Raw genomic sequence first — 24,687 nt, 5'->3', positions numbered from 1 at the left:
TACTAATATTGTGTATAATAGTGATATATAATAACTACTAATATTATAATCCAGGTGAGATACAGGCAATGCTGTTTAACAGTTGTTCTGATGGTAAACTGGGCTGAGCTCAGTTGCAGTGGATGGCAACAATGTTTCAGGGAAGGAAATACGAAGTTGGACTGCAGTACCATAAAATTTACTGCAGAGGGCAGTAAAAACCAACGCAAGGTCAGGTGGCATAAGACCCGAGTTCCATCATGTTTGAAGCCTTGGAAATTACCTGATCCTTCTCATTTAAATGACCAATGAGGGCAACTGAGGTGCAGAAAGAAAGTGAGACATGTGTGTGGCTCCACTTGTGCTCAGATGTTCTGCTCCATGCTCTTGTTTTCTGGGACTGCATTCTGCCCTATGATGCACATCCCATTCCTGCTAAGAAAGTTTAACACTTGGGTCCCAGAAATAGTTTCTTCTACTGTTTTGCTAAACAGTCACATCAGATTGCCTTCTCAATAGCCACGTTATTACAATATTAGCGATTCCTCCAGCCTTCATCAGAAAAGCTGCTACCTCTTTCTCCTCTGCCTCCTCCTCCTCCTCTTCCTTCTCCTGTCCCTCAGTTAAAGCAACCTTTATTTAATATCATCTGTGAGGATGAACACTGGCCAGGTCCACACCCAGAATTCCCAGAGAATGGCTCAGGGAAGCTTCGTATAGCAGCAGGCAGGGATGAACACAGAAACATGTAACCAAAGTGCAGAGAATTAGTAATGGTGAAGGATCATCCCATTAGCACATAGCTATAGCATCCCCTCCAAGGCTGAGGGACCACTGCAGGGGGAAGGCAGAAAGAGTTCACAGCAAAAATATGTCTCTGGACACATGAACTCAGCATTTCCTGGGGCCCTGCTCCTCCTAAGGGGACAGTGGTGTAGACATTGATAAGCTACCCTTGCTCCACTGAGTAACCTCTCACCCACACGCAGACAAATAATTAACTAAATGCAGTGGGCCATGAACAGGAGGACATGTCAGTTGAGAGGGACCGCTTCCTTCAGGAAGAAGAGGGCTGATAGGAGAGGGAGGGAGGGAGGGAGATGAAGGAGGGAAATAGGGAGGGAAACATGACTAAAATTCGTCATGTAAGTGAATATATGTGTAATGTATTCATAATAAAATAATTATATAAAATTCATTACATACTATATAATTCATTATATACAAGTCATTATATGTGTATATGTATATATACATATACATACATACATGGGCGGGTTGAACACCTGCACGTCTCCCCACCCCCACCTGTTACTCCAGACCTCTCGGTCCTCTATCTGGCAGGATGGATGCTGAGGACTGTGACACCTGGATCTGTCCTCTGACCTCCCCACGTGCACTCACACTGACAGTAGCACGCGTGCATTCATGTACACACACACACACCAATGATAACCCCTTGCACAGAGTAGTTTACGGTATGTAATGCGTGTGGTGATGGTGGGTATTAAAGACAGGGGTATCAGAGCCAAATCTTGCAAGAACCTCTTAGGTCACAGTAAAGCTACTGACTTTTGCTCCATGTGGGATGAAAAGCCATTGGAATAGCTTGCCCAGAGGCAGGGCGGGATCCCATACAAGGACTATGGCTGTATTGGCAGGCTGTAGGGAGAAGAGGAACCTGGAGGCAGGGGACGAAGCTGCTGTGCTGAGCTCAGGGAAGCGGCAGAGGAGCCAGTGAAAGCCTGGTTCCCACCCTCAGTGGGAATGGTCTTACAAGAAGCCCTAGAGGCATCTCCCTAGCAGGAAGGTTGCTCAGAGCATCATCGCAGCTCCCAGAGGAGGCTCCCTGACCAAGCGCAGAGAGGATGCTATGTGTGGAGACCAGACCTTCTTGCTCCTCTCACTCATCTCAGCTCCCAGGGATGAGCATCAACCTTCCTAGCACACAGCTCTGTGTTTCCAGAGGCCCAGAGAGGTCACAGCAAACACAAGAACAGAGAGAGGACCTGGGACATCCAGCTTGCCCAGTAGGCACTGGCCAGCCTGGCCTTACACGGAGCAGGGAGTGGGGCTCAGGAAAGATGTGGGAGGATGTATGCAGCTGGCTCACTCTCTTTTCCAGCCCATTCCTCATAAACATCTGGCTACAGCTGAGGATGGGCAGATTAAGCTTGGCCCTTGCAGATACATGCCACTAATTCCCCTTCTGCCCCTGAGGGTCATACACCAGGACCCCCAAACGTCCACTTTTCAGTCTACACCCCACCCCTCCATGCACACTTTAGGCTTCCAGGTTCCTGTCCCCAAGATGATCACTGTTCTGTGTGTGCTCACAGGGTCCAGCCCCTCCTGTCCCCGCTCTGCTTCTGCCTCCTGCCAGCTTGCCTGGCACTCAGACCCTCATCTCCAGCCCTCCACACTTGCTGTAATCACAGCTCAGCCCGGCACACCCCCTGCATGAATAATTGGGGCTGATTTAGGGGCTATCAGGGGAAGGGGGGCTAATGGAGCTTGGGGGCACCCTCATGATGAGGGGAAGGCGGAAAGGCAATTAGCTGGACAGGCAGCCTGGGAGTCACCTAATGTGCCTGTCTGAAGGAGGGGCTGGCTGGTGAGGGGCCATGGAAGGAGGGATGGCCTGCTTCACCTCCACCTATTTCTAGAGATAGAGTTGGACTTGAGGCGAGGTCTGCCACTTCCTCAACAGGAGGCTCAAGGATACACAGGGAGAGAATTTCAGGAAAATTGTGACAAGGTGTGGGGGTAGGAGACCTAAGTGGAGGCACAGTGGGGAGAATAGGAAGCTGAGGAAAAAGTCAGGAGTTCCTGCTGCCCCACAACACACACACACCACACATGCATACATATGACCACACACGTGTGCATGCACGTGTGTGTACACACCCACATGCACACATATGACCACACATGCATGTGTGTGTGCATGCGCGCACACACACACACACACACACACACACACATTGGCCCAGCTGAACCTGATCTCTCGCTGGGGACCAGGGACCAGCTCCTGATTAATACCAACATTAGCCCTGAACATTCACTGTCCAGCCTCCCCTCATTAATTACCTCCTCTCCCACCCCAGAAGAGGGGAAGCCAGCTCCTCTGGGGCTGAGACATGAGCTTCTGAGTCCCCAATCAGGGGGGCATCAGGCCCTTCTCAGGGTGGGGGGAAAGTTTTCTTCTGTACCCACCATCCCACCCTGGCCCTCTGTACCTTCCTCTCTCAGCCTCCAGCAGACATTCACAGGGGAGCCTGCCTGGAAAAGGTAGACCTGACTCTTAAGCCCCTGTGGCCCAAATCCATCTCAAGACGAAGACAGGAATGTGCAAAGCTCCAGGTGGAGAAACAAGACTGCACCAGCCAACTCATAGGATGTTCCATGCAAACAGGAAACTGGACACACAAGGTCAAAATTCCTGTCATGTGGGAGCAGCCTGTTCAATAGTGTGGTGGCTGGTGAGGGCCTCGGACAGGCTGGGATCCCCTCCTCCCCCCTTGTATCTGTCCAGCAGCTATGGGTGTGCTCACATTCTTTCTCAGGTGTGCACAAAAGAGCCCAGTGCTGGGGCTCCAAGACCTGAGCCCCCCTCAGCTTTTCAATCCCTCATCTCCCCAGGACTCTCACTCAAAAACCGTGTCTCTTGTGTCAGCTGATGACCAGACCTGTGTGGCTGCCATTCCAGAAGAAGGGGCTGGGGCTCTGTGGGATCTTTCTGTGCCCCTCCCAACACCTCCATGTACCCCATTATAAGACCAAATGGGCCTGGAGACCCGGCAATCAATATCCCTCAAAGATGAAGACGCTAATAACTTTATCCCTCTTGTCCTCCCCTTCTCGCTTGCATTAGCCCTGACCACAGGCCCCAGGCAGCTGAGACCTGCAGTGGGCAGGCCTGGAGCTGAGTAACCCCTTCAAATCCAAGTGAGAGGCACGAGGGTAGACTGCAAGAAGAGTTTCCTGACACTTGGAACAGCAGGCTATAGGGAAAGAGATCAAAGTCTTAGAAGTACAGTTTCCATGCCCGCATCACTATTAACTATCAAAGACCTGACCCGGTTGGTAAGGGTCCATAACCCAGCAACGCCTGCCACAGGGTGCCAAGGTTCCTATCCTATCTCCTAGGCTACCCAAACTCAGGAGAGGCAGTCCTGCTGGGAGAGTCTGGGAGTTTGAGGCCTGTGGCTCAGCCCTGCCCTCCCTGTACCAACACGGGGACTTTAGATAAACCCCAGTCCCTCCACACCTCACACATTCCACTCTGAAGCAACCTCAGGAAGAGAGAAAAGTTGGATCTGGGGGTCAAAGAATCTCTTCTCAAACATTGCAGTCCCCAGGATGTCTACTCATACTCAGGATGGGAGAGATGACTATCCTAAAGACTAGCAGGGTTCCCACCGGGTACCCAAGGCCTGAGACAGGCTAGAGAGAGGAAGGAAGAGAGGAGAAAAACCGGGGAAGAAAGAACACTAGCATAAGAACAGTATGTCTCCGCTGCGCAAGGTGGCTCATGGTGTTAATCTCAGCACTCGGGAGGCAGAGGCAGGTGGATCTATGAGTTTGAGGCTAACCTGGTATACAAAGTGAGTTCCAGGACAGGATAGCTAGGGCTACACAGAGAAACCCTGTCTTGAAAACCCAAAACCGAGAGAGAGAGAGAGAGAGAGAGAGAGAGAGAGAGAGAGAGAGAGAGCGATCTCTGTAGGGTTCTGCTATTATCTATTCCCATTTTACAGAAGACACTAAGGTACAGAAATGCTGAATGACAGCACTGGTAATTGGCTGAGTCTAGTTTACCTGCCAGGGCACAGAATTCAACAGAGATGAAGGAAACTCAGCCTAGTGGGAGGTGGCTGCCAGAGTTCTGGTTCCAAGGGGCTGGATTCGGAGCAACAAAAAGCAGATTGTCTCTGGGGCTCCACCCTGCTGAGTCCTATGGCTCCCGGCTGCTGGCTCTTTCCTTCCTAGCCTCCACTGGTTCGTTCCTGCAGCTCTGGCCTTGATTTATCTGTCTCTCTCAGCTGGAGCCTTCTGCCCCAACTCCTGGCAAAACTCTCCATTTTTCACAGCTGGGAGGGAACAGAAAGGCTATCTGGGAAAGTTCATACCCTGCTGGAGGTGCCTGGGTAGCCTGGCACACCAGCAGGACAAGAGGCTAGAGCCCAGGATCCCAGTGACTGTCCTGCTTCTGTCAACACTGGGTAGCCAGTCCAAGGCCCATATAGGAATATAGCAAGCTCCCTCTAGCTGATACTTACACTCCCGGGGCCTGTGAAGTCTACAGTTAGGACCTGTCCTCAGCCTGAGAGACACAGGCAAAGTGGGGTGTCCTCCCAGAGCAGCCCTAGAGACCTGTCTGCGGGTCTTCAGAGACCTGGAATCAGGTAACTTTTCCAGTTTCCTGAGAAGCCAGCTCCGAGGGAGCAGGAGAATGACAAGTTCCTTAGAGACTTGTCCCAGGGATGGAGCCCTGAGGAGCCCACCGCGCTGACCACACCACTTCCTCCTCCTCTTCTAACTAAGGAGAGCACAGCTCCTCTGCTCAGTGCTCCACAGCACCCCAGCCTCTCTGAGCCTCTCTTCCAGTCAATGCAGCCTTTGTCTGAGAAGGGAGAGTACAGGGGAAGATAATACTACCCTATGGCCCCAGGTTGATGTCTGCCTCAAGCCCCCGAAAGTCCCCAGGGCCTCATCCCACCCATCTCCTTATAGCTATCCATCTCAACTGGTGTTTAGCCCCTGGGACTGAGGGCAGCTAATGGGCTTGGCACAGCCAGGAGGTAATTAACAGAGAAGGGGCAGGGGCCACAGTGGGACAAGGACATTGCTAATGGCAACGGGACCCAGCAACAATGGCAAAGAGTGTAGTTTGTGTGTGCTCCCATGCGCACGCCTCCATTGAGGCTGGTTACATGCGGTAGGCCAGAGCGCTAGGCCAGGACGCTGTGGACGAGTGTCTGAATCTCCATCCATGAGGGAAGGCCACTCTCTGACAGAGGGTACAGTCCCTTCTTGTCCCTGTGCAGAGCTTCAAGTCATGTTGCCTGAAGGACTGGTTCTCCTCTCGGCCGTCCCCAGATCTCTGTCACTTTCCCGGAAGGTCCTCAAGCCACACTCACAGAACTCTGAGCCTCTTTGGCTCAGCTTCTGCAGTAACCCTGCAGAGGGCCTAGGAGTCCTCCATGTCCCATAATCAACGCTGAGATTTCAGGTCTCCTCTGCTATCTGGCTTCCAAACCCTGCCCAATCCTGCTCGGTGCAGCAAACCTCAGAGCAGAGCCCTGGGCCCTCAGCAAGGCTTCCTAATCTGCTATACCCAAGCCCTCACCCACAGGAGGATCAAAGGACAGAGGCACTGAAGGAAGGGGTTGGCAAAGCCTGCAGGAGTCCTGGGCTCTTAGGATTCTGCCAGCGACTGACCGACTGCCCTCCCCTGCCTGTGTGTTACTAACCCTGGCTCCCTTTCTGTCTCATCTCCCTCTTTGGCGCCTCCCTCTGAAGTCTCTTAGCTTCAGTATCAGTAGCTCTTGTCCATGGTCTCACCTGCCAGATCTGATGCCTCCTCTCTGTCCCCCTCCTTCAGTGAAGCAGCACCGCCCATCCCAAGGCAGGAAAGGAGAGCCTGCCAACGAGGGCCCTGGGGACCAGACCCCCCATCAATCAGCCTGCCGCCCTAGGCTAGCCCTCCCTCCATTAGCTGGAACCAGCCTGGACAAGAGGCAGACACACTGCAGGGCTCGGCCCAGGGTGATAAGAACAGATTGAATCACAGGGACAAGGCAGGGAACTGGGCACCCAGGGACAGGAGACAGCCATCATTTGCCCCAGGAGCTGTGTGAGCAGCCATGTGATATTGCAGGAACCCAGCATGTGATGGGAAGAGAAGGCTGAAATGCTGCTCCAGCCCCAGGGGTGGAAGCAAGCCTCCGCAATGGACAGGAGGCCCGGCTCTACTCCCCTGATGTGGTGGAGTTGAGGGATATTAATGTGACAAATGCTTCAGGCCCTTCAGTTAGGGTCACAAAGAAAGGTAGACCCCATCTGCCCGTTGAGTAGCATGGGACAGCACCGGAGTTCTAGCCTCAGGAAGCCACCTTGTCCAAGCCCCACCTCCACGTGCTAACCTCAAAGCTTCAGGACCAAGAAGGGAACCTGGAGGGGTAGGAACAGGGTTGTGGTCCTTCATCTTCAGTCCCTCGAGCATCCCAGGCAAGGGCTCTACTGCTGGGCTATTTCCCCGCCGTCTTTGAACTTGTTTTGAGACAGGGTTTCCCTAAGTTTCCCAGGTTGGCTTTGAACTGATTCCAAAGCCCAGGTAGACCCTTGAATGTGAGATTCTCCTGTTGCACTCAGACTCCTGTAGCGGGGGTTAAAGGTGTGCACCACTAAGGTCTGTTCCTTCAGTCCTTGCTGTAGACACACACACACACACACACACACACACACACACACCACAGTTTCTGTCTTGATCATTTGTTCTAATGTGTGATTGTTCTGTCTGCTCCCACCCGCAGCGGCTGCTGTCCCCCGGGCCCTATTCCCTTTCCTCAGCATCAGCCTTTGTGAAGACCAAATACAGACAGTGAGGGTGTGGACAGGCTGTCACCACCAGGTGAGGGGTGAAGATGAAGTGGGAGACAGCTGCATGGAGTAGGGGGGCAACCCAGAGGGACCAGAATGGAAATTGATTCCAGAGACCCAGAGATCACAACCTCTGCTGAGTCCCCAAGCCCTTCTCCCCAAGAATGGCTAAGAGACACAGCCAGGGATAATAAATATAATTGCTATTATGATGGATGCTGGCCATGAAGCAAGGCCACCCTCCACTCCCTGCCTGCTGGGTCCCCTCCACATGCTGAGGGTGAGAGACTTGAATGTGGTAGCTCCTGGGCACCGAGGGAGCCCAGGGTGGCCTGGCACCAAGACTCGGCTCCTAGCCCAGAACGTCCAGGTAACTGGGTGGCGCTTGTGCCAGGGCCTGCAGACGCGCATGCACATCCTTCATGCTGAGGCGTTGCTGAGGTTCTCGCTGCCAGCAGCCTCGCATGATGGCATAGACATCAGGAGGGCAGGCGCGCGGCCGCTCCAGCTCCCGGCCCTGCGTGATACACTCGATCGCCTGCGCCATGGGAGAGACAGAGAGGAGAGCAAACTGAGAGTTCGGGACAGGAAGGTTTCAGGCTCTCCCAGATGGTCCCTGACGGACTGAACTGTATGATGCCCTTCAAACTCCCAGGCTCTTTCCTGCTCCGTCTCTGAAAAATGGGAATAATTGCTGCCCGACTCTAGGATTGCCTCCAGAAGGCTAGTGTTACACCCAGTGAGGACTCGCTGGGTGGGGTGCTAAGAGTGAGGGCATGACATTATCAAACCCATCCTTCAGCCTGAGTCTCAGCCTCAGGGGTTTGGAGAAGAGCAGTGTGGGACAGCTGTAGCCTTTGGGGGGAAAATGGCTGTTTGGGTTTAAAGCAGAGGCAACCCTTGCTTCTTCTCCCTTTTGTGGGCACCACTCCGGGAGAGATAGCTGAAAAGAAACTGTAGCAATAGTTAGACTCCAGGAGGTGCCACTGGGGCGGCTAGGGGAATGCTCTGACAAAGAGCCCGTGACAGGGACTGCTTGGGGAAGGCGCCTGGTGCCTCTTCCCCTTCTCCCCATCCCCATTAGAGGACTTAGATTATGGGCAGCACTAATTCCATTCCTTCTCTCAGTGCTTGAGAAAATTAAAATCTATAACCCTCTCCCCCACCCCATCAGCCTCCGGGGAACAGACTGCATTAGAAGGAGAAATGGAAACTGACAGCTGTGAGCCAAGGAGGAGGCTTGGGGGAGCTGCAGAGGAGACAAAACACCTGGGGTCTGCTCTAACTGTGGCTAGCCAGGCCAGGGGAAGGCAGGGCTGTCCTCCTCCAGCTAACCGCCAGCCTTCCTGCTGTCCCCTCTTTCCCATCCCCCTCCTCTGCCCTGTAAATGCCCACTGTGACCTAGGAGACACACAGGCATGGCCCGGACTCTATCCACAATGACCTCTAAGGGCCCTCCAGGAGCCATCTGAGCTTGGGTTTGGAAGACTGCACAAGAGAAGGACCAGGAGAGGCGAAAAGAACGGGGGGGGGGGGGGACTGAGGATGCCTAAGGCAGAGCGGACCTCAGTGTTGGAGAGCTGGTACCAGGGCTGCTTTCCATAGGTGAAGATCTCCCAGAGCACCACCCCGAAGCTCCACACATCGCTCTCGGTGCTGAACTTGCGGTAGAGGATGCTCTCGGGTGGCATCCAGCGGATGGGCAGCATGGTCCGACCTCCCACCTGCAGAGATACACTGTATCACCTCCTCTGGAGGCAACCAAAGCCATCCCCATCACCTCAAATAGACAGAAGGTACTGCAGGGCCACGGCTGAGGGACCAGGAGAGAAAATAGTTTCCCATCAGGGTCTGAGATGCTGGAAGGGATGGGAGACCAGAACCCAGAGCTCACACTGCTAAAGGAAGAGGAGGGGCAAGCTTGACAGTGCAGGGTCTTACAAACCCCCAAGCAAGGCTGTGGACAGTACAGATGCTGGGAAGGTTTAGGGACACTTACTCGGTAATAGTCTGTGCTGTAGATGTCTCTGCTCATGCCAAAGTCTCCAATCTTCACCACTAGTCCCTGACCCACCAGACAGTTGCGTGTGGCCAGATCCCGGTGCACAAAGTGCAGGCTGGCTAGATATACCATACCAGCAGCCACCTGGCTAGCCACAGCCAGAAGCTGCCCAAGGCCCAGAGGACCAGGAGCCACATCCTCACCACCAGCCAGCAGCTTTGCATCAGGTCCGTGGGACCTGAGAAAGACAGAGACAGAGAGAAGCTGAGAGAGAGGAGCTGGGTGGGTGGAGCCCTGGGAGCTGTGGAGGGGATTTGTAGAGTTGGATTTGAGGAAGGAAGAGACTAGAAGCAAAAATGGAGGAAGGGAAGAAGGAGGCAGCTGTCTGGAGAGAAGGGTAAGGGAGAAAAGAGGCTTGTGTTTCTCCACAGCCATCCCCACCCCCAAGGATACTAAGTCCTTAGTCCTTGGAGGAACTCAGCCCCAGCCTCCAACTTCCCTGGTCCTCACTGCTGTCACATCACTTAAGCACAGCCTTTGCTAAGATGAGCTTTTCCTGCTCCCTGTCCCCCCTGCCCCATGAAGAGGACCTCTCCAGCTCCAGACAGCAACTGGAGTCCCTGTTCAATCTTCTGGGCCCCTCCCCTCTCCAGGCCATCCTGATCACTTGGTGTCACTCCCCACATGCCACCCCTTCCCAGACTTTCTTTCTTCCCACTGATTGCCTTGCAGGCAGTGTTTTCTTCAGTTTGCTAAGTGTTTGTTGAGCACCTCTGAGACCAGGGCACTAGGGCAGAGAATACAGTATTAATAAGCTCACACCAAGAGACAGAGATAGAGAAGGATTCCTGGAAGAAGGGACATTGAAACCAAGACTCCAGTTCAGAGCAGAGAAGTAAACCAGGGAGCATGGCTAGAAGGGAGGTCTCATGTGTCATCAGAGCAAGCTGGAATTATGATGGCCCAAGCCTCCTGCCCAAAGTCTCTCCTTTCCTCCCAGTGCTCCACGGAGCACCACCAGCTGCTCCTCACACAGCCTGGAACCCATATGATGATATCTCCTTGGCTGGGCCTGCAAGCTGTCCACAAACAAGGAAATGGCTCTCCATGGCCTTCCCTTTTGACTGGTTCCTCTACCAACCCATCTCTATGCACCTTAGGCGTGCTCTACCTTGAGCCACCCAGTGTCCCCTAAGTCCCAGGGTACTTCCTACTCAGGTCCTCCTGTAGCTGAGTCCTATAGACAGTGCACATGAACCTTTGCTCCCTAGAGCCTCTGGAAAGTCAGATCATCTGGCGGACAAGGGAAGAGAGCAGGGAAGGGAGCAGGGGTGGGTTCTTGTACCGGAGGAAACGGTTGAGGTCCCCGTGGCGCATGTACTCAAAGACCATGAGCAACGGGCCACCCTCGGTGCAGACTCCAAAGAAGCGCACGATGTGCTGGTGCTGTAGCATGGTGAGCAGCTCGGCCTCACGCTGAAAGTCCTGCCGAGCATTCTCGGATGCCTCCTTCAGTGCCTGAGGGTCGGGATGGGGCCGGAACTGAAGGGGACCTCAACACCACCTCATCTTGTTTCATTCAACTATCCCCATCCTAACACGATGGTGGTCTGAGGGACGCAGGCCAGCAGTCCCTACCAGGACCATAGTCTCACCTTGACAGCCACCAGCATCTTGTCCTGATCATTCAGAAGGTTGTAGCACTCGGCAAGAAAGACCTTTCCAAAGGCTCCCTCCCCTAGCTCCCACTTGAGAATGATGTCCTGGCGCTTGATGTGATGGACACCTGGGAGGGAGGGACTTGCAAAGTCAGAAGGCAGGCCTCGCTTGGGCAGGATGGGGCAGTGGTAAGGGCAGTGCAGACCCAGGATATGGGGTGGGGGTGGGAAGGAGCATCTGACCAGAGAGAGTCCAGCGTGGGAGGTACAGGATTGAAGATAGGAGACAGGCTAGACTTTGAGATAGGATGGGGAGAGGCCTGGGGCAGGGACTTCACACACACACACACACACACACACACACCCCATGCTCACACTCGCCTACTATAACAGTTCCTCACAGGTATCACTGAAGTACTGTGGGTTCTCCATGATGTGGCCCTGGAGTCCGGAGCCTTTGCCCTCAGTAGGGGAAAGAGAACTGCCACCCAGTGTCATGAAGTGTAGGGACATGGCCAGCCCATCCTCTGGAGCTAGCACAGCAGGGCCTGGGGAAGAGACACACCCACATGGAGTATCATACCCAGGCAGCATCTCCATCCTTGTCCAGATGAATAGCTTGAATAGTGCCAGGCTCCTCACTGGCAAGAGGGGCAGAGTGGTGCTAGAGCAAGACAGCAGGCGAGGGGAAGAAAGTGCCAGGGCCTCTCTTGATCTGGCTCCTGGTACCAAAGCAACTCCCCTGCTCCTGACAGAGCTGAGCCCCCAGATGCTCTGTGTTTGACACCAGCTTAGCCACCAACAAGTAGCTGCTGCCTCTAGAACAGCCCTGCCCCAGCCCAGTACACATACAGCCTGAGCCCCATAGACACGCCCCCCCAACCATATGCCAAACACAGGGCATAGATGGCAAGAGCCAGCAGAAAATCGAGCCAGTGGGATGGGTGGACAGACAGGCAGACCACTGCTGCCAACTCACGGTTGATCCCAAATTTGCTCCTCTGTCCACATTTGTTGAGCACAAGGAGGAGGGCAGAAAGGAAGAGGGCGGCAGAGACGGCTAGGCCCACAGCCACAGAGACCTAGAAGGAGGGTCAGGCCTACAGGGCTTCTGTACTCTGAGCTCCATCCTACAGGGGACTCCAGAGCCAGGTCCCCAGCCCTGTGCCTAGCTTCCTTAGTAACCTCAGCTAGCCGGGCATGCAGCTAACCAAGCTCAGGACACAACAGACTGACTGTCCTGCTCTAGCTCCTGATGACAGGCAAAGGAGCCATGCCTGGCCACCCCATCCCACACCCTCCATCAGCTTCCATACCCCACACTCACCCCAAAAGGGGTTTCATCTTTCTTCTCCACTGGGTCTCTTGATGTGCTGTTACCGTCTGTGGGGACACGGGGCACAGAGGGTGGGGCTTGGCACAAGCTGCCAGGTCTCCTTGAGCAGCTCCCCACCCTGGCCACACTTCGGGGTCCCAGCTAGCTGTCCCCTTTCCTTCAGCTCTGAGACAATACAGCTGCCCTCCAGCCCAGGCAACTCACCCACTGGCGAGAAGGAGACTGCGGCAGGGAGGAGGAGAAAAAGCAGTCAGAGAGGGAAAACAGGGAGGCCCTCCCCTCCAGGATGATCCTTTATGGGATAGATAGGTTTCTGGGCCTCAAGGGAGAGGGTTCTGTAGCTGCCCCCTAGGGCACAGCCCTCCCCTTAGCCAGAACAGATGGAACAGCTCAGGGCCTCAGCAGGCCTGGCTTGGGAGAGGGGCAAGAGGACAGCACAGAGCTGGCCACCAGCTCTTCTGTCCAGGACAAAGCACTCCAGCTCTGGGAACCAGGGTCATGGCAGGCTGAGGCCAGACCTCCCTGGATTGCTGGATCTCCACCCAGGTCCTCCCGGGAGCAGGGCAGGGTTCGGGGTAGCTCTCACACCAGGGATGGGGTCCTCAGGGTTGAACTCAAAAGGGTTGTCCATAAAAGCAGCCATGACGGAGGCAGCAGCCTGGCCGTAGGGGTTGGCCGCCAGCAGGGTGTAGTTCCCGTTGTTGACATGCGTGGGCTGATTGAGGCGCAGGCAGCCGTGCCGCATGGTCTCATTAGTCAGCGCCGACTCCAAGAACTGAGTGAAGATGAAACTGGTCTCGTTGAGCACAGAGCCATTGAACAACCAGCGCAGAGACGGTGCTGGCTGCCCATCAACCGAGAAGGGGATGCACCAATGATGCTGCTCCACCGCTAAGCCCAGGTGCACACTGGCTGGGACTACGGGAAGAAAGCATGTGACAGGAAGTGGGCAACTGTCTGGAAGGAATCCAGGGAAGGAACAAATCAGGGGACAGGTCGGGAAAAATAAGTCAGCGGACCCTAAGAAATCCTCTAGGAGACATATTTGGAAGAAAGTTAGTATATGATACTGAATATGGCAGAAAACGGGCAAAATCTGAGGCTTAAGGGTCACACATAGAGCCCAGTACAGGGCTAGTGCCTGGCCTGCCATCCAAGCTATTTGAGAGGTCCTGGGTACCAGCACAGCACAGAAACGAACAAACAAACAAATAAACAGAGAAACAAGAAACACGCTTTTGAGACAGTCACAATACGGAAAAATCAAAAGCCTCTCATAAAAGAAAACAGTATCTATGTGTGAGGTATGTGTATAAACACATACAGTTTATATGAAAATTCTCACTAGCATTCATTCCATGAAGTGTATATAGTACATGAAGAAATTATAGGTACTTTTGTTACCACAGATGTGTTTCATAAATATAAAGTGTAGACAAAGAAAACAGAAGAAAAATAATACATGAAGTTTTCATTTATAAATTGCATAAAGCAAACAAGTTTTATTAATAGGGAAGCAGACATGCAGAAAAGTATTTTTTTAAGGTTCATTTTATGTATATGAGTGTTTTGCCTGTATATGTGTACCACGTGTGTGCCTGGTGACCTTGGAGGACAGACAGAAGAGGGTCTCAAATTCCTTGGAACTGGAGTTACAGAGGGTTGCAAGCCACCGTGTGGGTGCTAGGGACCCAGCCTGGGCCCTCTGCAAGAGCAATCAGTGCTTTTAAACAACAGAAAATGCTCAAAACTGTTACGTTTCCAGCCCCTGTGGAAAATGATTTTAGCAAGGAAGTGTTCAACATAAAACTTAGGATGGAAGAGGTGGAGCAGTGACTGAGGGAAGGTGTCTTCTAACGTCCTGGTAAGGGCACTTCTTTTTTTTGTTTGTTTATTTGCGTGTTTTTGTCTTTGTGAGATAGGGTTTCTCTGTATAAGAGCACTGGCTGTTTTGGAACTCACTATGTAGGCCTTGAACTCAGAGATCCGCCTGCCTCTGCCTCCAGAGTGTTGGGATTAAAGACGTGCGCCACCACACCTAGCTTGAGCAAGGGTCATTCTTTCTTAAAGTATGTAGGCTACCCAGCTGTGGTGATCTTGTAATCCCAGGATTGTGTAGGCCGAGGCAAGAGGATCAACAGTTCCAGGGCTGCATGGGTTTCATTGCAAAACCCCATCTCTAAATAAATATGTAAATAAATATTGTGCATGCTTGATTGCATAACTGTGTATTTCATAATAAAAAAAGAATTGGTGCTGGAACATAGATTAAAGATAATGCATTGGCAAAGTCAGAGAAATTAGGCAATGACTATAAAGAGGAACTTGAGAGAGGAATTCCCCTCCTTTCCAACGAGGATGCTTATCTATGGCCGTACCCCCTTGATTAAACCTAAGCTTGTCTAAGAATAGAATGCAGAACTGAAATAAGCCCCCTTCACTAGAATTCCAACCCTGAGCTCATTCTACCCACAGAGCTCGGTTTGCACAAATGTCAGCCCAAGTTGGAAGAAGTTCAGTCCTGGACTAGCAAAGACTTCACCAGCTATAAAGTAGTTATCCCAAACCTAGACTAACATCCTAAGTGAAATAAATAAATAAAAGTGGCAGGACAAAAGCCTTAAAGAGAAATAGGCAATGAGGCCAGCCTGCAGCTGGTGCTGAGGGCCTCAGGTAGCAAGCTTGGGCAGCAGGCCAGAAAGAAATCCATCTATAACCCTCTGGCCTTGAGGAGCCCCCAGGACTTCCCAAGCAGGATCAGGTTTTCATGGGAATCTGGAAACAGCTGAGAGGGAGCAGCTGTAGAGACGCCCACTCACGATCCCATCTACCCCCACCCTTCCTTTTCAGGGGAGAGGAGATGGGTGGGGGTGGATGCAAGGGCTGTCCCAGGGGCTTACAGGAGACGCTGACTTGGACAGAGACCTCGGCCCGGCCCACATCATTCTCTGCCCAGCACGTCACATTCTTCTTGTTGAGATCACTGGTGACATTGACCAGAATTAGCCCCAGGGATGGCAGATCTCCAAATTTCTGGACCAGAGAAGAGAGAGTCATCAGAAGGGCTTCAGCAAGAATAGGCAGGAGATAGGAGGATAGAGCTGATGTGTTTGGGAGCCCTTTGGTCCCGTATGGGATGAGGGAGAGCCAGGGAGGCAAAGGGAAGGCAGGCAGAGAATGGTCTCCTTTGCAGTTTGTAGAGTAGCTCCTGGGTCAGAGAAAATCTAAATCCCAGCCATCTGCCTCAAAATAGATAGACAGTACTCTAAAATAGAAGTGGCAATCAAGGGGCTAGCCGGCAGATAGCCAGATAGCCAACTTCCACATTCATATGCAGCCCATCAGAGAGCCAGGTAGGACCTTGCCAACTCAATCCTGGCTCAGAGTTCTAGCAAACTGAGTTTCAGTCAGTCCCAGGAAGGTCAGAAACAAAGGGATAGGCTGCAGCTAGAAGCAGCTTCGGTCAAATCATCGCTTTCTTCAGCAAAGGAAAAAGATGCCAGTGAGTGACTTCAGTGATGAGATGGCTGATTGTGAACCACTATCAAGAGATTAAAACCAGCTCGGATTATCTAAGAAACCGTGGCTGCACCGAGTGTACATATGACCTTCCAAGAATTCTCAATCTCGATGAGTTCGGCAGAATTTTCCAATTTCCCGTCCCCAACCCCAACCCTGGAAACTAAGTCTCACCATGTCATCCTAGCTGGTCTAGAACTCACTCTGTGGCCCAAATTGGCCTTGAATTCAGAGATCCTCCTTCCTCTGTCTCCCCAAAAAAATGGGATTAAAGGTGTGCGCCACTACCCAACAACTTCAGAGGTCTTGTTGACAATTTTATCCAACTCTGACAATGGGCTGTGCCCATCCAGGTATCAGAAAGTGGACCTATGGGATGAGGGTGTTCGGTATCAGGAGCGTCACTTTAAAAGGGGAGTCAACTCCAATTGCTGGAGACCTCTGGAGCAAGGAAAGGAGGGAGACCCTGGCATCATGGCTGCCGAGTAGCTCTTCCCACTCAGTGCCTGTGAGCAGTGGAGAAGAGATAAGCAGAGCAGAGCCAGTATCTGCGTGTGGAAACATCTTCAGTCAACTTTGGGGAGTCTCAGCTTCTGGTATCTCTTTGGGAAATTGACATGTCACTAACACCTATTTCCTGAAAATTTTCATAGAGAAGTCACACCCTAACTGGAGTGTATGGAGGGGAACTCAGCCAATTCCAGGACAGCCAGAGGGCTTCTCAGAGAAACACCATCTTGGTGGGGAGCAGGGGAACTTCCAAAGTCAACTGTAGCTAATGTCATTAGCTTGTGGGCAGCTTGAGGACAGACGCTAAACCTGGGAAGATGCTCAGTTAAGAGAGGCTCTGGAAGGACAGAGATGCATCCAAGGCATCTCTCTGTGACCAAACAAAACGTAGAGAAGGGAGGATGTCAGAAAGCCACCATGGTTACCTCCACTTACAAATAAGAAAACAAAAAAGCAGACTGAGGTTATCCCAAGAAATAATTAGTGAGGGCTGAAAGGGAGGCTCAATGAAAGGGTGAGGGTCTGAGTCTGGATCCCTAGGACCCCCATAAAGCTGAGCTCAGCATCGTGGTCCTATGATACCATTCAAAGAGAGATAGGAGGCAGAGACAGGAAACTCTTTGGAAACTCACGGACAAGCAGCAAGCAAAAAACTGAAATGAGATGGAGGGTAGGGACGGACATCTAAGCTTACCCTCTGACCTCCGCATGTGCCAGTGCACATGTGTTATGTACACACATTTTAAAAATAAGTAGGGAGAGTTGGAGCCAGCTGCCCTTCACTAATGTGTTCATAACATATCCAAGAGAGTACGGCTTCCTGCGTGTCCAGGGAGATCCAGAAGCCCTTGTAATTGGCCCTGGGAGTGGAACACAGATCCTGTCCTGGCTCCCCCAGGCCTCAGTTTCCTAAGCTAACAAAAGACTATATGGGGAGAATGGCCTGTTCTGGGTCTCACATGTGAGCTATAGCTCCCTCTCTTGCAGCCAGCATTGTGTTCAAAGATGGAGCCCAATGTCTGGGGGGAGTCGTCTGGGGGTCCAACAGACTGGCCCTGAGGACCTGCAGTCCCCTGGCTGTTATTCCTAGCCCAATGCCTGAGCCATCTCTGTCCTTCCAGTCTTCCCGTGTGCTCCTCATTACTTTCGCTGTCTCTTATGGCCTGGTCCTTTGTCCCCTTGGAGGGGCTGTGAGGCTTCTCACCTTCACGGTGGCTGCCCCTTCCAGCTCTGTGAGGATCCAGTCAGCCTGCTGTAGGGCCAGCCCCTCCACCTGGCACTGCAGAAACACGTCATCCCCCACTTCCACAGAGTCATTGGGCATCTGGATCTTCACTGAGGGTACACCTGCCACCCAGGGTACGGAGGGGCATTAGAACCTAAGTGTGGGCTGGTGAACCCCACCCTGCTCGTGAGACCCAATCTATGGACCCCAGCTTCCAGGGTCCATAGCCCCTGCCAATGCTACCCCAGGTCCCCCCAGGCTTCCCCCTCTACAACAACACCTACCACAACTGGTGTTGTGTCCCAGTGGGAGGAACTGGTCTCCAGGCCCTGAGTCATGAAGCGTCTGTGTATGCACACCACACAGCCCTTCCTGCTCCCAACGCTGGAGCCAGAACAGGGCACAGGAACAGTGTAGTGGGTTCCCTGACAGGGTCCTGTTGGGTAGGGGGTGCTGAGAGTCAGGGAAAGAGGGTGCGACAGGTCTGAATGGCCAGGAGGCAGTGCTCTGGAGATGGCTGGCTACCAAGGGATCTAGGCAGAAGGGTGGGGTTTGAACCAGGCCCATAACCAACACAGTAACAAGACTTTAGTTACTTTAGTTAAGTAAGGGCAGACTGCTGTGGATGCCAGCTGAGCATCGCATGGGACTCCTCTCCCCAGCTCTAGAGTAAGAGGCCAAGCAAGATGGGAGGAAGGGTGGGTCGCCGTGGTACACAGGCCTTAGGTACCCATCACACACATGTAGACAAAAATGATTGGAGGAAGGGTGGGTTGCCATGGCACACAGGCCTTAAGTACCCATCACACACAAACAGACAAGCATGATGGCAGGAAGGGCAGGTCACCGTGGCCCACAGGCCTTAGGTACCCATCACACACATATGGACTATTCTATGTATCTCCCTTCCAGTGTGTGTGTGCTCTGGGAATGGGGCTGCTATCCTCAAGCATCAGGATGGCCAGAGTCTGTTCAACACAGCCCTGAAGCTCTGGACACACACATGCTACTCATCCATATAGACTGCTCAGCCCAGCCCAGCCCAGGATAGTCCTGCAGGCTCTACTTGGATGGGGGTGGGAGGGGCATGGCTGACAGACATGCACATAATTGCCAGTATAAGCTCCCAGACACAACACAGTCTCCAGAGATGCCCCCACCTCCCACCCCTCCTCTGTTCCACAGAGACACAGTTGCATATAGCCCCGGGGACACAAACATGCACAGCCACACATCACACACACTGGCCCCTTGCCCTGCCCCTGCCCACACACTCACAGGTCCTGTAGGGAGAGCCCCTGCACAGTTTTCCAGGAGAGGGACTCCAACGCATTGGAGGACAGATTCCTGTGGGAGAACAGATGCCCTGAGCCAGCGACCTTACTCTGACCCAGTCTGAGGCAGAAGTCCAAAGGAGACCTCTACCCGCCCCCTCCCCAGCCAAGTCAACTTGAACATCGTGCTACGCCTGAGGATGTGTGGGAATGTGGGAATGGGGTAGGCAGGTAAGTCTTTCAGAGTACAGACTTCTCCTTGGGACAACAAGGGTTAATCCCAGTTAACCCCCTCCCTGACCCCAGGAAGAGGGAGCCAAGGGAACAGCCGGTTGCCCTGCCCCCACCTCAGCCCCAGCTGGCGAAGTGCTGAGGCCACAGCTGGGGTAAGGGGCTCCATCTGTGCTCCCCACCAAGGAGGAGGGGAGGACCAAGGCTCTCACAACCTCCTCCCCCACCTAACCTCAAGACAGGGATGTCAAAGTCCTTCCTCAGGCCCCCAGCCTTTCCTTCCTGTTCCTCTGAGAGAACTTCCAGTAGGCAGTAACCCAGGGACAATGAAGAGAGAGCCCAGACAGGGCTCTCTTCCTGCCCCTAGGAAAAACTGTTTGAGGAACTCGGTGCCTCACTGCTGCAGCTAGCTCCCTTGGGGAGCTGTGCCCTAACCACTCGCCTTGCCTACCCAGCCTTGACTTTATAAAGACTGGGATGAATGCTCTGATGCAGGTCCTGGAACACCTGTAGCACTGCCACCTGGGGTTAAGTGCTGCACCTGTCCAGCCATGTGCAGTCATGTGACCTCAGTCAAGAAACAGCTAATTCCCAGAATTTTCATCTATAAAATGGGGATCATATTTTCTCTGTTTCCCCAGTTGCTCTCAAGTAGTCACTGCCATGAGAGACGTGAACTACCACCCAGCACACATTTTAAATTTCTTTTTAAGTTGTTGTGGTGTTGTGTTAAGACAAAAGGATGGCCTGGAGCTTGCTGTGTAGCTAAGTATGACATGGAACGTCTGATCCTCCTGTCCCCACCTCCCCAGTGCTAATATTACAGGTATGTATCACCAAACTTGGTTTATGTGGCAGTGGAGATCAAACCCAGAGCTTCATGGATAGTAGGCAAATATTCTACCAACTGAGCCACATCTCCAACCCTAGGTGGACATTTTAAAGCCAGGACATATACTGTGTAACACAACATCACTCTTGTTAAATCCCTGGACCCAAGTGAGAGTTTAAAGGACCCAGCCCAACTCTGTGAATGACAACCCAGGGAGGGACTACCAGGAACTCTAAGCACATCTTCTACCGACTTCATGTCCCTCTGTCTTCTGAGAACAAGTAGCTGTAACTCTCAGGAATGGGGAGGGGGAGGAGTAGCGACCAGAATATACCACTTCCCACGCTGGCCTTATGGACCAGCCCACAGTGCACCTCACAGCAGAGGAGATGAACTTCTGATTAGAACCAGGGGTCTTGCCCCTGCCCCTCACACCCTACCAACCCCGGACAGAGAGCCCGGATGGGTACTTGTGAGAAGTGTCCCTGAGGCATGGATCATAGAAGCGAATTAACAAAGATCCCACCAGCCTGACTGGATGAGAATCAGAACACCAAAGCAGAAAGAAAGGCCCTAAGGAAGGGAGACCAGGCTGGACCTTCCTCAGAACTGTTCCCTGGGGAGCACAAAGCCCATTCACTGCCCCAGGCTGGAGGTCCTCCTCAGCCCTGTCCCCTCCAATCCAGCCTGGCCACTCACAGGTGACTGAGCCGAGGGGTGAAACGGAAGGCATCTGGGGCCACAAAGCGGAGGCCGCTCTTCACGATGGTTCTAGGGAAGGGATGAGAGGAATTTAAGCTCTGCATTCTGCCCACCAAGGCCAGACACCCCTGTGGAGCTGGGCACCCCTCTCCATAAGTTACCTGGACCCCTCAAACCCCTGAGCGTCCCAGACCTCTCCCACTCTCGGGTCTTTCCAGATCCCGATATGTGTGGGCACCCACCACCCTGTGCCCAGTCCCACCCTGTGTCTACCCTTAGTCCTCACAGGCTTCTCAACTCCCCCAGGCCCTGCAGGTCCTCAAACTCCAGGCGTTGCAGGTGCTGCTGGTTTTCCACGTAGCTGCAAGGAGAGGGGAGAGGGGAGAGTCACCAGGGGAGAGGGGTGGGTCACCAGGGGAGAGGGGTGGGTCACCAGGGGAGAGGGGTTGGTCAACAGTGGTCAGGACCTCAGTGGAGTTACCCTGTGCCCACAACCAACCCCCCTCCCTCACATGAGCATATGCACCAATCATCACACACAGACCCACTTCACACCCCCATTCATGCACATGCCCCCACATGCTGACATGACTCACGAGTCATGTATGTGCCTGCGTGCACGCATCCCCCCTCACCTTTACATACATGCAGCCTCTCACATGCCTCCTGCAACACAGAGGCAAGTGTATAGAAACACACAGGGGTGTCCTCAGACCCTCACTGCAGGATACACGTGAACAAAACTCACATAGACTTCTCCCATGCATACACAGATAAGAAGATGTGAAGACATGTTAGTCAATGCCCACTGCCATTCTCAGCTTGGGGCTCCATTTTTGTAGCAGGCTTCTCCAGCATATATATGCTCAATGATAGGAAATTGTGCTGAGACTAGCCTCCACAAAGGACAAGACTCCTGGAGGTGCTTGCTCCACTCAAATGCTAAGGACGTCCCAATTATCCCAATGCTACTGTGTGCTCCTAAACGTACTTGTTCTGTGGCTACCATATGGGTTCGTTGACACCAACCACATAGACACACACACACAATACACTCCACTCTCTCTGCCCCCTCAAAACCTTTGGTTCTTCTCCACAGCAACCCCTACTCTCTCCTCTCCAGCACTTTGCCAAACCAAGCAAGAAGCATAGAGCCGTTGGGCTCTCCCCCAGCCCCTCCTTAATCGTGAGGGACCCAGGAAGGGAGAGAGGATCCTGGAGTGGATGGACTCTGAGTGTGGAGGTGAAGAGAGACGGACATACAGTGTGAGACATGGAAAGCTGGAGGAGGTGGGTGGCAGAGCAAGGGCAGATAAACAAAGAGTGAAAACCCCAGAAGAGACTGACAGTAGGAAGAGAGTGGGCTGGGCGGGGAGGAAAGAGACACAGATAAGGAGATGGAGACCCCGAGACAGAGATAAGGGCTGAGAACCAGGGAGGCAAAAGACAGACAGGCAGAGAGCAAGCAGCCCTTGGGGTGGAGTGGCTGTGGGCGCAGTCCTATCTTGTAGTTCTGGCATCTTGGAGTTCCTGTGAACACACTCCCCTGTAATGACATGTCCTCTGCGGGGGGCATGTCCATGGCCTCCTCTTTTCCCCATCCCTGTGTGTGCTAGGGGCTCCTGACTCACTAACAGTTCTCAGAACTCTGCCCCCTCAAAACCTTTGGCTCTTCCCCACAGCAACCCCTACTCTCTCCTCTCCAGCACTTTGCCAAACCAAGCAAGAAGCATAGAGCCGTTGCCCCCCCCCAGCCCCTCCTTAATCATGAGGGACCCAGGAAGAGAGAGAGGATCCTGGAGTGGATGGACTCACAGATAAGGAGATGGAGACCCCGAGACAGAGATAAGGGCTGAGAACCAGGGAGGCAAAAGACAGACAGACAGACAGACAGACAGACAGACAGACTTGTTTGGGGGGCTTTCCCTTGGTTAAAAAAAAAGGAGTAGGGGAACTGGTCAGTCCAAGGGACCCTATGCTTCCCCGATCCCAGCCTTGTCCCCCATAGGATGGCTATGTGTCTGTCCTCCCTTTGGAGTGCTAAGTAGTTGTTGCTAGCCACGTTGAGGGAGTCCAGATCCCTGTTCTGCCCCCAAGGGTTTCAAGCTATAGAGACCCAGGGAGTTGCTAAGAAGATCTATGTAGCCGGGTATGTGTGAGCTGTCAGGCAGTGTGTGTGCTTCATGCCGCCTCATTTGTTCAGATTCATAATCAATCTGTCTATTTGAGTCCATTAGCTCCCTGTTAGCTATGCGGGTGAGGGAGGAGGGAGAGGTTTGTGCAGGAGGAGTTGGGAGGATCAGGCCCCACCCAGGGGGGTGAACATTTCAGCTCACCACCCTGCAAGCCTCTTCTTCGATAGTCTAGGCTTGCCCACTACCCCTGTCCCTGGGCTGGACTTGGAGTCTTGAAAGGCTCTGAAGAACGAGAACATTGATGGAAACAATCAGGAGGCTGGACTCTGGTTTGAATGGACAGGCCCGGGAGTAACCATCTAGACTTCAAACCCCATCCCATCCTGCAGGAGCCTAGACCCAGACCAAGACAAGGCCATCTCCTCTCTTCTTGGTCTCCCTAGGGCCATTAGAAAGAGATTGAGTACCTCCGTTAATTACCACAAGATGCCTGAGTAACTCGGTGCCAATCACTGCAGGCTGCTAGCTCCACCAGCGTGCAGAATACTCAAGTATTTTCCAGCCATCACTGTGTGATGCGGAGTTCCTTCAGGTCAATTATACTCTCAAAGGTTTCACTAGCTGCTACAAAGTACTTGAGTATTTTGTAACCGATTATTGCACATTGTCTAAGTACTGCAGAGCTGAAGGTTCCTCCCAGCTCTGGACCTGGAAAATCGGGAAATCGCTCAACAACAGCCCTGACTCCCTGATACAAGAAGGGAGACAAAGGTGAAAGGAGAGATGGGCGAGCAGAGAGAGAAGCAAAGGGGTTTCGTTCCCTGCTTCCCGCATCCAAATCAAGGAGACTTGTGGTCAGTGGAAAGGAAAAAAGAGCTCAGACACCAAGCTGGTTCCTCACCATCTCCCACCAACTCCAGCTCAATCACAAATCCAGAGAAGAGCTGGATTCCCTGCATGACAAGGAAGAGGTTGGGGGCTGGCTTCCCCCTAAGAAAAAGAAGATAGCAAAGGTGCCACACTGCCGAATTCTGCACAGCTAATCACTCCTCCATGGGCTTAGGAACTTGGGCTCTTGATTGAACCCCACAAAAAGGTTCTTATCCTAGATCGCTGGACCAATGCCTAATCCACCTAGTTTCGGTCTTGCTCTACCCCAAACCAGCACCACAGTTAGCTACCCTTAATCCTGAGTGACATCCAGACAGTGACTGCGCGGCTCTACCAGGGTGGTGGCATCAGGAGAAGCCGCCGCAGCACAGCCAAAGGCTACACGTGCCAGTCTCCTACAGCAGCCAAGCCTGACCCCTCAAGCCAGAGGTGAGTGAGTGCGCGCCATCGGGGAAGGGCTGTGCCCTCCTGACCCCGCACCCCTCCCCCGACCGACACACACTCACAGCTCCGTCAGGTTCCCGGCGCCCCGCAGGCCGCGGAGGGTATCCAGGGACCCTGCCCTGGTGCAGCGCAGCCCCGAGGGGCCCACGGGACAGCAGACCTCGCGACAGGATGCAGCGGAGGCACAGGCCAGCATCAACGAAGTCATCAGACTGCCTAGCCCCGCGGCCGGGCGATGCCAGCCCAGCTGCCCGAGCCGCTGGCCTCGCAGCATCGCGGCAGCGCCCTAGCTCGGGCCGCGCGGCCGTCCGTGCGCTCCTAGCTGCCGCCGCCCGGCCTCGCGC

The 24,687-nt window shown here is 53.2% G+C and overlaps 1 protein-coding gene across 2 annotated transcripts; it reads right to left on the bottom strand.

Moving 5' to 3' along the window:
* Positions 1–7,808: 7,808 nt before the first annotated feature.
* Positions 7,809–24,618, bottom strand: Ntrk1 (neurotrophic receptor tyrosine kinase 1). 2 transcript variants are annotated; one of them, XM_021157731.2, is made up of 17 exons: positions 24,406–24,618; positions 21,160–21,234; positions 20,871–20,942; positions 19,113–19,181; positions 18,119–18,270; positions 17,814–17,956; positions 15,481–15,613; positions 13,169–13,498; positions 12,785–12,802; positions 12,572–12,627; positions 12,224–12,326; positions 11,646–11,792; positions 11,242–11,372; positions 10,932–11,104; positions 9,584–9,824; positions 9,150–9,308; positions 7,809–8,122 (listed from the first exon to the last, which is right to left on the bottom strand). In XM_021157731.2, exons 1-17 carry the CDS (start codon positions 24,615–24,617, stop codon positions 7,937–7,939), a joined length of 2,400 nt encoding a protein of 799 aa, XP_021013390.1. In that variant the 5' UTR covers position 24,618; the 3' UTR covers positions 7,809–7,936. The 2 variants fall into 2 exon arrangements, with proteins under 2 accessions (XP_021013390.1, XP_021013391.1); XM_021157732.3 differs by lacking the exon at positions 12,785–12,802.
* Positions 24,619–24,687: the final 69 nt, after the last annotated feature.

Source organism: Mus caroli, unplaced genomic scaffold (assembly GCF_978045245.1).
Source record: "Mus caroli unplaced genomic scaffold, Mus_caroli_1 scaffold_3, whole genome shotgun sequence".
Classification (NCBI taxonomy): Eukaryota; Metazoa; Chordata; class Mammalia; order Rodentia; family Muridae; genus Mus; species Mus caroli.
Note: the sequence above shows the minus strand (reverse complement) of the source record. Positions and strands in the feature narration are given on the sequence as shown.